General features: G+C 43.3%; 1 protein-coding gene across 1 annotated transcript; it reads left to right on the top strand.

The window, feature by feature from the left end:
* The first annotated feature begins 13,794 nt into the window (after positions 1–13,794).
* On the top strand, positions 13,795–15,388 carry LOC102990586 (translationally-controlled tumor protein-like). Its single transcript, XM_055087245.1, has one exon. The coding sequence runs from the start codon at positions 14,056–14,058 to the stop codon at positions 14,572–14,574; it is 519 nt and encodes a 172-aa protein (XP_054943220.1). The 5' UTR covers positions 13,795–14,055; the 3' UTR covers positions 14,575–15,388.
* The last annotated feature ends 601 nt before the right edge of the window (positions 15,389–15,989 follow it).

Raw genomic sequence — 15,989 nt, 5'->3', positions numbered from 1 at the left:
CAGTTTGAGTATGTATAGCCAAGAGACAGCAGGAAAAAGGCCCCAAATGACTGGTTGGAAGGTCAGCTTGGGGTGCTTGGAGCAGAACACAGGAGTTCCCTCAAGGGTAAAGGCAGGTCAAGGGCAAACACACAAACACTAAGACCTGCTTGTTCCTTGTCCCCAGCCCTGGCCCAAGATCAGTTGCTCTGGAGTCCAGTTGAGAGTGGGTGTGCCCGGGGGAAGTAGTGTGGTACTTGGAGAGAAAAACAGACTGACGATGAGGGAGCATGCTAGTCCTTTCTCTGAATGACTGTGGATGTGAGCAACGTGACCAGCTTCTCTTACATAAACCAGGGTTGGTGATAGGCCCTGTCTGCTTCAGTGGAGGGGCCCTGAGAATGACTGTGATAGTGCCCTGGGAACAGTATCATTTTTTTGAAGTTGGAACCATAGATCCTAGCTTTAAGAGGAGGATGCAGTGTCCATAGTGAGTGATGCTCTTCCCGGAAGCTGTTTGGGGCTGTAGCTGAGAGAAAGGCAGACTGCTGAACCCTACCACTCTCCTCAGTCATCTCTGAGAGACCCATCAGGGCTGGGCCACAGAGCCAGGCAAGCTGAATACAGCTGCCCTTAGAGACTGATTCAGAATGTGACTCATACAGGCACCTACCTATATGATCAAAGGCTGCAAAACAGGAATGGGGAGGTGAATGAGTTGAAGCAAGTGAGAGGGTTTCCTAGAGGAGAAGAGTTACATTTGGAAAAGGACTGGAATTGGCCTTTCCCAAAATGAGATTTTCAGAATCCCCAATCCATGGAACAGTAATTGGTGTTTTCAAAATGCTCCATGGTCAAATTATTTTGGGGAAATGCAGATTAAAACAGACATGCTTCTCACAACCTGAGGTTTGGGGTTACCATGGGACTCATGTGCATGAAACATGCTCAGAGAAAGGTGACACAGGATGTGGGGAGGGCCTGGCCTGGACCTCTGGCATCTGTGGAATCTTGGCCCTGCTCTCCCTTTCCAACCAGACTTTGCAGCAAAGTGTGTATCACAGAAGGGCTTTGTGGACTTTATGTGGTCCCTCCCTTTCCTGCCAGCAGCCCTTACTCCCAGGCCATGAAAGAACTTCCTTGTTCTCAGGCACATGCCTCATTCCAAATGGGCTGCTGGCTCCTCCCATCATCCTTTGGGTCCTTCTGCAGAAGTCTTTGGAACCCCATTTATGCCTCAGGTTCCCTCATGCCTGCCACTTCTGAAGTTGATTAGTATTAACCTGGTCCATTAAATTAATTAACTAGGGCTTCCTTGGTCATTCAGTGGTTAGGAATCTGCCTGCCAATGCAGGGGACACAGGTTCGAGCCCTGGTCTGGGAAGGTCCCACATGCCGTGGAGCAACTAAGCCCATGTGCCACAACTACTGAGCCCGCGCGCCTAGAGCCCGTGCTCGGCAGCAAGAGAAGCCACGGCAACAAGAAGCCTTGCGCACCACAAGGAAGAGTAGCCCCTGCTCGCCGCAACTAGAGGAAGCCGGTGTGCAACAACGAAGACCCAATGCAGTCAAAATAAATAAATGTATTTTTTAAATTAATTATTAATTTTCTATTAAATTTATTAGTGTTCCTAATAAAGCTAAAGATTGCCAGTCCAGGGCTCTCTGATCCCATACATTTCCTAGAGCAGGTACTCAGGAACTAAGTACGGCAGCGTGTCAAGACCCGTGGCTTAGGATTGGGGGGGTCAATCTTGTAAGATCCTATGACCCAAGTGTTTTTTTCCTTCCTTTTCAGTTGGCTGGTGTCTGGGAGACAACAATGTGGAGGGGAAAGGGGAGAAGAGGAACACTCAATGTTTCTTGCTTTTAGCCACATCTCATTTCATGCTATTGTGCTGAAATGGCTGGAAGCTTTGGGAAGGTAGAAACGTGGGCTTCTGATTCTGGAATTACTGATGAAGACAAAAGAAAGTTCAGGTTTGTTAGCTTGGTTCTCCTGCCCTCATTTCAGCTCCTCCAAAGAATAATCTAGAGAAACAAATGTGAGAAATTTGTTTCTAAACTACCACTAGAGAGAGGTGTGAACTGAACTCAAGATGGGACTGTAAACTCATGATTCAGCTCTCCAAGACAGGTATGAGCTGTCCTCTTAAATTCCCCCTGGGTTGAGCCTCACATCTGAACACTCCTCTTGATTAGTGTGTAATTGATGAAATCAGAATTTTTTAAAGATAATCTCATTAACTGAGCTCAGAGTCACATATTTACTGCGTTTCTTGTTAAGCAGTATTCAGAGCTGTAATTAACATCCCTAGTGCTAAGAACAGGAAGAAAACATGATCAACTCCCATCTTAAAGAAAATAAACTTCCCTTACTTGTAGCTACTTTTTTCTTAGCTGGTGACAGCCTGCACAGAGGACTGGAAAAAATAATGCAGCTTCTTTTGTCTCCAGGGTCAAGGCGGTTTGTTGATGGATAGAACACTGTGCTGGGTAGTTGGGCTGAGGAGTGGCAGTTTGGGCCGTGTAATGTGTTGTTTGCCCAAGAAACATCCTTAACTACCACTACTGCAGGTCTCTGCTCCCAGGCCCTTCTGCAAGAAACACAGAATTATTGTGCCAATCACCATGCTTAAGTTCCCACCATTAGACCTTTCTTTTTTCTTGAGGAAGGGGGATGTTATATTACCTAATTAAAGATACTAAAAAAAAAAAAAAGAGAGACTTTACTGGCAGTCCAGTGGTTAAGACCCTGCACTCCCAGTGCAGAGGGCCCAGGGGTTTAATCCTTGGATCCCTGGTTGGGGAACCAGCATGCCACACAGCACGACCCCCGCCACAAAAAAAGATACTATTGCTCTTCCCTGGAGGAGGTAAATTCATGTCACCCCCAAATGCCAATTGCTCAAGGTAAGTGTGGACTGAAAGGGGAGGAAATGGGTTCAGTTATAGATCTGCTGCTGCTCGTGGGCATGACTTTAAACAAGTCTTTTCCCCTCTCTGGACATCTTTTTTTTTTTTTATCTTATACGATGAGGACAGGAGTTCAAATTAGACGCTGGATTTCCTGGATCCACAACAACCATTCTAATGGTGCAGGGAAGGCTAAGAAGAATAGGCAATGATCCTCAAGCAGTTTGTCCTCAAAGCAGGTAAATATAGCAGGTTTGTTAAATGAATCTTATTTTCCTAACGGTTTCCAGTAAAACATTGGGAATTGTAGGTTGAATAGTGTCGCCACAAAATTCAAGTCTACCAGAAGAACCTCAATGTGACTTTAATTGGAAATAAGGTCTTTGCAGATGTAATTAGCGGAAGGATTAAGATGGGCTCATACTGGGTTAGGCTAGGCCCTAACTCCAATGAGAGTGTCCTTATGAGACAGAAAAGGATGTACAGGGACACACAGAGAAGATGACCTGAAGACAGAAGGAGATTGGAGTGAGGCATTTATAAGCCAAAGAATGCCCGGAGCCACCAGAAGCTGGAAGAGTCAAGGAAAGAGTCTCCCTTAGAGCCTTGCGAAGGATTGTGGCCCTGTTGACACCTTGATTTTGGATTTCTGGCCTCCAAAACTGTGAAAGAATGAATTTCTGTTGTTTTAAAACCACCAAGTTTGTGGTAATTTGTTGCAGCAGCCCTAGCAAATTAATACAGGAGTATTCTAAGGAATTTTCAGATACCAATTTTTATGAAATCACATTTGAGATTTAAGAAAAACTTTTTTCTTTTATGATGATACCACGAGGAAATGTACTTATATAGTAGTGCTAAGACTTGTAAATGCAAAAATTAAAGCTTAGAACCATACTTTAATTGCTTCTGCCTGAAAAACCTGTTCCTTCTGGGACCGAGGCAGTAATCCCCAAAACTGCCTAACTCTGGTTGCTTTTTCCTAACTGTGTCAAACTGCCTCAGCATTTTTAACTTTTACCCTAGGTCATCTTTTCACAGTGTAGACAGTAGAGTCTCAGGATGCTTTCCCATCCTGAATTTATTAGCCAATAACATGGACAGCTCTCTGCAGTCCCCCTTGGTAACAGGAGAAAATAGAAGATCTAGCTAAGACCTAACATAACTAAACTAGCTCTACAATAGGATCTGCCCTGTGCCTGCGTGTGCAGACCTGGACCTGCTAGCCAGAATGAGAAGGATGCCCAAGTCAGCAGAAAAAGTCAGCATTGACTTTATTGTTCCTGGGCTACTGGTTTATTTTATTTACTGTGGTCTTTATTAGGAAGCCTTAGCTTATCAAAATGGTATTTATTGCACTGAAAAGTTATTGATTATATCCATTGACCCAGACTTCTGGGAATTTTAGGAAATATTCTAGGCAAGCATGCAAAGACAGATGTATAAGAATGGTTGTTGTAGCATTAATTAGCAAAAAAACAAAACAAAAAACTGGAAGTATCCTAAGTCTATTAATAAGGAAATGGTTAAATAAAAATTTTAAATATTCTCTGGTCAATCTTATTACAGAGAGAGACCACTACATACTATGTTCCTCCTGATGGGTCACAATAGGAAGTTAACAGCATTACCTAAGAAGTATTCTTGCCAGGAAATCAAACTTGATCTGAGTAAGCTTTTAGATCTGTCAGTTCTCAGAAAATACAGTGGATGGAAGAACATATTAATGGTAGAGCAGGGATGCAAACAACCAAATGCTGAACGTAAGGAAAATGATCTACTTTTTTCAATAAACAACTAGCACGAAAAAAGAGAACTATTGTATATTAAGGGAGACTTGAGACAGGCGTAGAAAACAAATGTATAGAGGGTGTTTACATCCTAATTCAAAACAATGTAACTGAAAAATATAATCAGGGAGAGAATTCCTGGCAGTCCAGTGGTTAGGACTCGGCGCTTTCACTGCCGGCCCGGGTTCAATCCCTGGTCAACCCCACAAGCCACACGATGCGGCCAAGAAAAAAAAAAAACTATTAAAAAAAAAAAAGGTAGTCAGGGAAAACTTAACACTGACTGGATATTAGATAATAGCAAAGAATTACCGTTACTTTTTCTAGGTATAACAATGATACCTTTATTATGTTTGGTTGGTTTTTTTTTTTACTATGTTTTTTTTAATCTTACCTCTTAGAGATATTTTATTTACAGATGAAATTACATGATGTCAAGGTTATGTTTTAAAATAATCCAGAGGGGGACTTCCCTGGCAGTGCAATGCTTAAGAATCTGCGCTTCCACTGCAAAGAGCACGGGTTCAATCCCTGGCTGGGGAGCTAAGATCCCACATGCCGTGCAGTGTGGCCAAAAAAATACTAATAAATAAATAAATAAATAAATAATCCAGAGGGTTAGATTATTTTTATTTTTTTGGCTGCATTGGGTCTTCATTGCTGCGCACGGGCTTTCTCTAGTTGCGGCGAGTGGGGCTACTCTTTGTTGCGGTGCGCAGGCTTCTCATTGCATTCTCTTGTTGTGGAGCACAGGCTCTAGGCCCACAAGCTCAGTATTGTGGCTTGCAGGCTCTAGAGCGCGGGCTCAGTAGTTGTGGCACACGGGCTTAGTTGCTCCGCGGCATGGGGGATCTTCACAGACCAGGGACCGAACCCATGTCCCCTGCCTTGGCAGGTGGATTCTTAAGCACTGTGCCACCAGAGAAGTCCCTAGATTATTTTAAGCATTTTTTTTTTTTCGGTACCCGGGCCTCTTACTGTTGTGGCCTCTCCCGTTGCGGAGCACAGGCTCCGGACGCGCAGGCTCAGCAGCCATTGGCTCATGGCCCAGCCGCTCCACCGCATGTGGGATCCTCCCGGACCGGGGCACGAACCCGTGTCCCCTGCATCGGGTGGGGCTACTCTTTGTTGCGGTGCGCAGGCTTCTCATTGCATTCTCTTGTTGTGGAGCACAGGCTCTAGGCCCACAAGCTCAGTATTGTGGCTTGCAGGCTCTAGAGCGCGGGCTCAGTAGTTGTGGCACACGGGCTTAGTTGCTCCGCGGCATGGGGGATCTTCACAGAATTTTAAAGAGGTATGTTGATAATTGTTGAAGCTGCAAGATGGGTATATGGGGGCTTATGATGCTAGTATTTCTAATTATGTAATGTTAGAATTTTTTTATAATAAAAAGTTTTAAACGTATATAACAAGTAAATATATATGTAGTGACATAGGATGATTATAACATATAATATATATATAACATATATTATTAATTAACAAAGTTATAAGCCAGCTTCTAATGCAGGATCTCTTGTAAAATTCATACATATCTACATTTAGGTACAGGAAAAATCTAAAATGTTATCACTAGAATGTCGGTAGTGGGTCTCTTGGCAGCAGAGTTTCAATGATTTTTTAAAATTAATTAATGTATTTATTTTTGGCTGCGTTGGGTCTTCGTTGCTGCGTGTGGGCTTTCTCTAGTTGTGGGGAGCAGGGGCTACTCTTTGTTGTGGTGCACGGGCTTCTCATTGCGGTGGCTTCTGTTGTTGCGGAGCATGAGCTCTAGGCACATGGCCTTCAGTAGTTGGGGCACGCGGGCTCAGTAGTTGTGGTGCACAGGCTTAGTTGCTCCGCGGCATGTGGGATCTTCCCAGACCAGGGCTCGAACCCATGTCCCCTGCATTGGCAGGTGGATTCCTAACCACTGCACCACCAGGGAAGTCCCTCAATGATATATTTTTTTATTCCTTTGCTTATCTGTATTTTCTAGTAGTGTCACTTAAAATACACCCCTCCCAGTTTTTCTTCAACATGTGCTGGTTGTGAATAAGAAGTTAGTAATAAAGGAGGAGAGAGAATATTGATTGCTCCTTTGCTCAAAAAGCTGAGAATGAAAATTTCTCACTTTCCTTTCCTGGGGCACAAACATTCTGCTTAGGCCAGCCAGCTCATCCAATCCTCTCAATTCACACAGCACTTCCCTTCTCAAAATTGCTCACCACCAACTCCTCCTGTCAAAATCTTTCAAGGTGTAGTTCAGGACCTAACTCTTTTAGAAAGTCTTCTATGATCACACCCTTCCTCAGGGAGCCCTGTTTTTCGGGGTCTTTCCAAGCACAGGCAGGAACATGATCGTCCCCAAAGCCCCAGAATCTTCTGGGAAGACAGTAAATTCCTTTGGGCCAGTGAATTCATCCTGAGCCCAGTAGGGGGAGCCAGAACTTACTTCCCAACCTCTGGAGGCACCACCCCTGTATAAACAAACTCCATATGGAGTGTGATCAAAGATATGCACAAAACATTTTTTCAAGAAGGGAGGGAGGAGAGGTAGGCAGGGCTGTAATGTAATGTAAGTCTTAAAGGAGGTCTTTTTGTTTTGTTTTCTATAATGAACTTTTCAGAGTGACAGTACTTGAACTAAGCTCCCCTATGCATTTATGTACAGATTTGACTTACAGAAATATATGCACACAATTTCTCAAAAGTATGTGTGTGTGTGTTGTTTAAAGCCAGATAGACCTTGCTGTTCAAGGAACAACAGGATGTTGCCAGGGCGTCTCCAAATTCAATAAACTGAGCATTGGTTGGAGGAATTAGGTAGGAGGCAGCTTGGAGAAAGAGCACTGGATCTGAGGTTGATGTTCCTAGTTGTATCCTGTCTCTAATCATTAACCAGCTGTTTGACTGTAGGCTGTTTGAGTCTCCCTGGGCTGATTGTGAACTTCTGCGATAAGGGATGTGAAGGTGCTTTGAAATAGGGCACAACTGTGAAGCATTCGTAGCGCTCCCAACAAGCTGAGCCATCTGCTGAGATTTCACAGTCCCTGGAAGATGGCCAACCTCCCTCACTTAAACTCAGTCCAAATAATTGTGACTATGGGACAGCCAGGAGCATGGAAACTAGCTGGAGTTAACTTGGACAAAAGGATCCAAGCCTTCAAGCATCCAGCCAGGCCTTTACCCGAGCTAGAACTAGGGGCCCCTTTACACTTCCTGGTTGCATCCTCCCCTTTTAACCACAGGGAGGTGTGAGGCTTAGTCAGGCTGCTCCTGCCAGCGGGAGCCATGTGTGGCTTTTCCCTAGGACACAGGGGACCTGAACAACCCTAGAGAGAGAAGCTGAAAGCTGGGCTCTTTGAGTCATTGTTGGGATGCAGCTTCTCTAAGAACTCCGCTAGAAGCTGAGCTGGTAGAATTGGAGCAAGTCCTCAAGGAAAGAGATGTTTTTAGAAGTGGCCGCTGCTGACCAGGGTTAGGGCACAGTGAGCATTAGCTCTGCCCTGCAGGCAAGGCCCCAGCATCTACAGGTCCAGTTTGGGTTCATCTATGTTTGGAGTCAGGGGCTGATTTGTGTTTTCTCTGAGATCTTACCCCTCTTTCTGCACTATTTGTAGCTGACTGTGGCTACAGTTGGGGACAGCAGTTTTCTTCAGGGTCTTCTCCTCAACAGTACATGTTCAGGTCCTGCAGGAACTGGCTTAACTTGCTTCTGAGAGTCTTAACTCCACCCCAGACTCCTTTGGCTTCAGGGAAGAGAGGTACAAGGGTGGGAGAGGAGGAGACAGGATACAGCCAAAAGGAACTGTGAAATCAGGAGATTCCTGCAGAAGTAACTTTATTCTGAGGAAGGAGAAGGTTCCCTAAGTCTCCCTGAGCTTCCACCAAACTATCTCCTCACAAGTCCCAGGACAGAGATGCCAGCCCCTCTCTCCTACAGTTGGCATCACTTTTGAGTCTCCAGGAAGTCGCCCTGGTGGAGAAGTCTTCCCTGCCCATCAGCATCATGCAGGTCTCCAGGAGGAGTCATCTACGGTCAGGCCTCACCCTTTGCAGACTAGACTCAGATTCCTTGAGGGCAGGGCCTGGGCTGTTGAAAGACTCTCCGCCAAGTCTGTGTGGGTTCAGCACTGGGCTGAGGAGCAGAGCAGCCCCTGGAAACTTCCATCCACCCAGCTAGTCTTCTGCTTCCATCACTATATGACAGCTCAGTGTCCTAACTTGGAGCTTTCTTGACTCCTGTTGTATCTTATGTTCCTGGCAGCTTGCTCTTGTTGCACACTTTAAGGCCAAATTATGGGGCATGAACAGCATTGTTTGAAATTTCAGTGACTAGAATGGTGATAGGTTGCTTCCTTGTAGCCTCCAGATCTGCTTTCCACCCTCCCTGTTCAGTGCCTCAGTTTGATCTTTTATCAACAGACTTCCTTGTCCTCTGGCTTCTAGTTAGGTTCAGCCAATGGAGGCTAAAAGTGGGAAAAAGAGGGATGTGAGATTGTTTATTTCCCATCATACACCCCACCTTCCTAAAAGCAGGGTCTCTGCAGACACCTTTCGTACACTCTCTGCTCCCTCCCTTTGTCCCCGCAGGTCCCATAGTGATCAAGTTTCCTACTGTCATTGGCCCTGGGATACTGCATTATTTCTTGTTGCTTTTCCTTTATTAAACTCTCAATTATCCATCTGTTTCTTTCTGGGACCCTCACAGATAGGACAAGTGCCACTGAGACATATGAATTACCACCTAACCTAGCTCTGTCACATATCTGTGGGACCTTGACAAGTTACTCAACCTCTCTGAGCCTCGGTTTCCTCATATGTAAAATACTGCAGGGAGAGGAGGTATGCTCTGAGGTCACTTTTCAGTTTAGAATCTTTGGTTCTAAGGTGATAAGTGTAGGTCCTACAGAATTTAACCAGGAGAATATGGGTCTGAATGGAAAAATATGTAAAATTATTCCATTGGGCATTTGAGAGTCGGGGTTACAGGACTTACCTCAGACTTAAGAATTGGTAGAGAAAAAGGCAAGAAATAACCTCCATCTGTGCTGCATGTGTATTTATTTTAAACATGATCCTTTCCAAGAAATTCTCCAGACTTGTGGTAAGAATCAGCTCTTATTTTGTCTTCAGCTCTGTTTGTATTTGTCTTCTTTTGTTAGAAAATGTAGGAAAAATCTCTTTCTCTTGGTGTTTTTTTCTCTACTTCTATTAATCTATTTCTATTAACCTTGTCTCTCTCTGTATTTGTTTTCTTCTTTTTATTTCTGTTTCTCTCCATTTAAACAAAGAAAAGAGGGACTTCCCTGGTGGCACAGTGGTTAGGAATCTGCCTGCCAATGCAGGGGACAGGGGTTTGAGCACTGGTCCAGGAAGATCCCACATGCCGCGAAGCAACTAAGCCTGTGCACCACAACTAGTGAGCCTGCACTCTAGAGCCCGCGAGCCACAACTAATGAGCCCACGTACCGCAACTGCTGAAGCCCTCGTGCCTGGAGCCCGTGCTCCGCAACAAGAGAAGCCACCGCAGTGAGAAGCCCGTGCACCACAACGAAGAGTAGCCCCCACTCGCTGCAAGTAGAGAAAGCCCGCGCAAAGCAACGAAGACCGAACGCAGCCAAAAATAAATAAGTAAATAAATAAAATTTAAAAAAAAACAAACAACAAAGAAAAGAAAAGAAAAAAAGGTATTCCCTTCAGCACCTACTTAGCAGGGGAGAATCAGAAAGTTCCTAAACAAAGGCTCCTGGCAGGCATCCAAATGAAGCAGTTCGAACTGACCAGCACCTGGAGCTGCCAGTTAAAGAGAGTCACAAATGCTGGAAATTTTTGGCTCAGGAGGAGTTTTCCCAGGCTGAGATCAAGGCTGACAATTTTAACTTTCCACTTCAGACTGAATCCACTTTGGAATCTACCTGGCTGTCTCTCACACCACTCAGGTGCCTTGTACCTGTGATTTCAGGAATAGAGCTTAAAACCCAGAGAGGGAGGCTGAGATTTCTCTTTAACTGGAGTCATAGAAGGCCCTAAGATTTCTAGAGCTGGAAGGACTTCAAAGATTATTTATAACAAAACCTCTATGTTTTACAAAGACAGGAACTAAGATCCAGAGAGAGGAAGGGTCTTGCCCAAGGACACACAGTAAATTAACAGCAGAGCTATTAACAGTTAAAAGGTACAAGATGCCACATATTAACTCATTTAATCCTCATAACAACCCTATGGAGACAGCATTGGTAGCACCTTCTCATTTTAAAGATGAGGAAACAGGCCCAGAGAGGTAAAGAACTTGCCTGCACTGAAGTCTGTGTTCTCCACTACTTCACTCTACCACCTCCAAGGATGATGATGTAGCTTGATGTAGCCTGTGGCTTGATATATGGTGGGAATATTCATGTCACAGAAATCAGCAAATACTACAAATCAGCTTGTTTTGTTGATTGTCACAGTTTAAGAAAGCGATGAAGGACTTCCCTGGGACGCAGTGGTTAAAAATCCACCTGCCAATGCAGGGGACATGGGTTTGATCCCTGGTCTGGGAAGATCCCACATGCCACAGAGCAACTAAGACCGTGAGCCACAACTCCTGAGCCCGCGTGCTGCAACTGCTGAAGCCCGCATGCCTAGAGCCCATCCTCCGCAACAAGAGAAGCCACTGCAATGAGAAGCCCACGCACCACAATGAAGAGTAGCCCCCGCTCGCCACAACTAGAGAAAGCCCACATGCAGCAATGAAGACCCAAGGCAGACAAAAAAAGTAAAATAAAATAAAAATAAATAAATGAAATAAAATAAAATTATTAACAACAAAAAGAGAAAGTGATGAAGATGCAGAAGCACGGGGAGATGCAGGGACCCCCATGAGAGAGATGGGAGGATCAATTTCAACGAGTTTCCAATATGGATCCCATTCTCTCTCATGTGTAACCTTTAAAATAAACTCCTTTTTTCTTAAGTCTTCCCCATTATCAATAAAAGTGTGTGTGTGTGTGTGTGTGTGTTTAGGTATAATTTATATAAAATAAAATGCAGAGAGATATTAAAAATTCAGTTCACTGAGTTTTTACAGTGTTTACCCCCAGGCAACCACCACTCTAAATGAGAGAACATCCCCATCATTCCAGAAAGTTCGTTCAAGCCTCTAACCAGTAAAATTTCCACCATGGCTTCCAACCTGCCCTCCCCCAGCCATTTTCTGATTTCTTTCATGTATGTGGTATTTCAGTCTTCCAGTTGTTCAGGCCAAAAACCTTAGAGTCATCCTTGACTCATCTCTTTCTCTCACACCCCACATCCACAGTGTTTCCTGTCAGGTAGATTTTCAAAATATATCTAAAATCTAACTGATCTCATCAATTCCACAGCTGCCTCCTTGGTCCAAGCCTCATCATCTCTCGCCTTTTGACCGGTCTCCAGCTTCCTTACCTTCCCAAGCTCCTCCACTCCCCCTACAGTCTGTTCACACAGCTGCCTGAGCAATCTTTTAAAAATGTAAATTCAGACAAAAAAAGTAAAATAAAATAAAAATAAATAAATGAAATAAAATAAAATTATTAACAACAAAAAGAGAAAGTGATGAAGATGCAGAAGCACGGGGAGATGCAGGGACCCCCATGAGAGAGATGGGAGGATCAATTTCAACGAGTTTCCAATATGGATCCCATTCTCTCTCATGTGTAACCTTTAAAATAAACTCCTTTTTTCTTAAGTCTTCCCCATTATCAATAAAAGTGTGTGTGTGTGTGTGTGTGTGTTTAGGTATAATTTATATAAAATAAAATGCAGAGAGATATTAAAAATTCAGTTCACTGAGTTTTTACAGTGTTTACCCCCAGGCAACCACCACTCTAAATGAGAGAACATCCCCATCATTCCAGAAAGTTCGTTCAAGCCTCTAACCAGTAAAATTTCCACCATGGCTTCCAACCTGCCCTCCCCCAGCCATTTTCTGATTTCTTTCATGTATGTGGTATTTCAGTCTTCCAGTTGTTCAGGCCAAAAACCTTAGAGTCATCCTTGACTCATCTCTTTCTCTCACACCCCACATCCACAGTGTTTCCTGTCAGGTAGATTTTCAAAATATATCTAAAATCTAACTGATCTCATCAATTCCACAGCTGCCTCCTTGGTCCAAGCCTCATCATCTCTCGCCTTCTGACCGGTCTCCAGCTTCCTTACCTTCCCAAGCTCCTCTACTCCCCCTACAGTCTGTTCACACAGCTGCCTGAGCAATCTTTTAAAAATGTAAATTCAGATCATGACACCACTCTGTAAAACGCTCCAATGCTTACCATCTCTCAGAGTAGAATCAACCTCAAGTTCTCTACCATTGTAAGGTCCTCTCCACTTTTTGGATCTCAATCCACTGCTCCCTGCTGGCTTACCAGGCTCCAGCCAAACCAGCCTCTTTGCTATTCCCAGAACACATAAGCACATTCCCCCCTCACAGACTTTGTCCTTTCTGGTTCTTTTTTTTTTTTTTTAATCAGCTCTAGTGTGTGTGGTTTGTTTGTTTTTTTTTTTTTAATATTTATTTATTTATTTGGTTGCATTGGGTCTTAGCTGCAGCTCACCAGCTCCTTAGTTGTGGCATGCCAACTCTTAGTTGCTGCATGCTTGTGGGATCTAGCTCCCAGACCAGGGATCAAACCCGGGCCTCCTGCATTGGGAGCACAGAGTCTAACCACTGCGCCACCAGGGAAGTCCCTGTCCTTGCTGGTTTTGAAACAGGAGGGAAGGGGCAGGGCACAACCTTTAAAAGAATGACATAGAGCCTCATCCACCAGAGGGCACACAGCAGAAGCAAGAAGAACTTCTGCAGCCTGTGGAAGGAAAACCAGACTCACAGAAAAATAGACAAAATGAAAAGCCCGAGGACTTTGTACCAGATGAAGGAACAAGATAAAACCCCAGAAAAACAACTAAATGAAGCAGAGATAGGAAACCTTCCAGAAAAAGAGTTCAGAATAATGATATGAAGATGATCCAGGACCTCGGAAAAAGAATGGAGGCAAAGATTGAGAAGATGCAAGAAGTGTTTAACAAAGACCTAGAAGAATTAAAGAACAAACACCTAGAAGAATTAAATAACAAACAAATAAAATAACAAACAAATAAAAAACAAACAGAAATGAACAATACGATCACTGAAATGAAAAATACACTAGAAGGAATCAATAGCAGAATAACTGAGGCAGAAGAATGGATAAGTGAACTGGAAGACTGAATGGTGGAATTCACTGCAGTGGAACAGAATAAAGAAAAAAGAATGGCTTTTCCACCCCCTCCCCCTCCCCCCGAGCGCCACTTCGGCTGCACCGCGCTCGCTCTGAGCTCCGGGCTCCTACTAAGCTAGTGCCACTGTTGTCTCCCTCCAGTCGCCATCATGATCATCTACCGGGACCTCATCAGCCATGATGAGATGTTCTCTGACATGTACAAGATCCGGGAGGTTGCGGACAGGCTGTGTCTGGAGGTGGAGGGGAAGATGGTCAGTAGGAGAGAGGGTAACATTGATGACTCGCTCATTGGTGGAAATGCCTCCTCTGAAGGCCCTGAGGGCAAAGGTACCGAAGGCACAGTAATCACTGGTGTGGATATTGTCATGAACAATCACTTGCAAGAAACCAGCTTCACAAAAGAAGCCTACAAGAAGTACATCAAGGATTACATGAGGTCAATCAAAGGGAAGCTTGAAGAACAGAGACCAGAAAGAGTAAAACCTTTTATGACAGGGACTGCAGAACAAATCAAGCACATCCTTGCTAATTTCAAAAACTATCAGCTCTTTATTGGTGAAAACATGAATCCAGATGGCATGGTTGCTCTCCTGGACTACTGTGAGGATGGTGTGACTCCAAATATGATTTTCTTTAAGGATGGTCTAGAAATGGAAAAATGTTAACAAATTTGGCTGTTTGGATCTATCACCTGCTCATCATAACTGGCTGGCTGCTGCTTTTCATCCACATAAAACCAGGACTTAGACAAATGGGACTGATGTCACCTTGAGCTCTTCATTTTGATGTTGATTTGTTTGGAGTGGAGGCATTGTTTTTGAGGAAAATAAAAAAACATGTCATGTAGGTTGTCTAAAAATAAAATCATTTAAACTCCAAAAAAAAAGAAAAAGGAATGAAAAGAAATGAAGACAGCCTAAGAGACTTTGGGGACAATATTAAACACAACAACATTCGCATTATAAGGGTCCCAGAAGGAGAAGAGAGAAAGGACCCGAGAAAATATTTGAATAGATTATAGTTGAAAACTTCCCTAACGTGGGAAAGGAAATAGCCACCCAAGTCCAGGAATCACAGAGAGTCCCAGTCAGGATAAACCCAAGAAGAAACACGCCAAGACACATAGTAATCAAACTGACAAAAATTAAAGACAAAGAAAAATTATTGAAAGCAACAAGGGAAAAATGACAAATAACATACAAGGGAACTCCCATAAGGTTAACAGCTGATTTCTCAGCAGAAACTCTACAAGCCAGAAGGGACTGGCACAATATATTTAAAGTGATGAAAGGGAAGAACCTACAACCAAGATTACTCTACCTGGCAAGGATCTCATTCAGATTTGATGGAGAAATCAAAAGCTTTACAGACAACGCGGGTAAGTGGGGGGGTGGTGTGGTGTGATGAATTGGGCGATTGCGATTGACAGGTATACACTGATGTGTATAAAATTGATGACTAATAAGAACCTGCTGTATAAAAAAATAAATAAAATTTAAAAATTTTTTAAAAAAGAGAACAGATGAAAAGCCAAAACTGATTATTTTATTCCTAGTGACATTTTATATGTTAACTAATTATTTTATAAATTTTTCAGTTGATTATATTGGATTTGATAGGAATAAAAAAAAAAAAAGCCTTACAGACAAGCAAAAGCTAAGAGAATGCAGCACCACCAAACCAGCTCTACAACAAATGCTAAAGGGACTTCTCTAAGTGGGAAACACAAGAGAAGAAAAGGACCTACAAAAACAAACCCATAACAATTAAGAAAATGGTAATAGGAACATACATATCGATAATTACCTAAAACGTGAATGGATTAAATGCTCCAACCAAAAGACACAGGCTTGCTGAATGGATACAAAAACAAGGAGAAAAAGATATTCCATGCAAATGGAAATCAAAAGAAAGATAGAGTAGCAATACTCATATCAAATAGACTTTAAAATAAAAAATGTTACAAGAGACAAGGAAGGATACTACATAATGATCAAGGGATCAATCCGAATAGATATAACAATTATAAATACATATACACCCAACATAGGAGCACCTCAATACATAAGGGAAATGCTAC

This window comes from Physeter macrocephalus, chromosome 9, assembly GCF_002837175.3.
Source record: "Physeter macrocephalus isolate SW-GA chromosome 9, ASM283717v5, whole genome shotgun sequence".
In the NCBI taxonomy this organism is placed as follows: domain Eukaryota; kingdom Metazoa; phylum Chordata; class Mammalia; order Artiodactyla; family Physeteridae; genus Physeter; species Physeter macrocephalus.
This window is presented reverse-complemented; position numbering and strand designations above follow the sequence as displayed.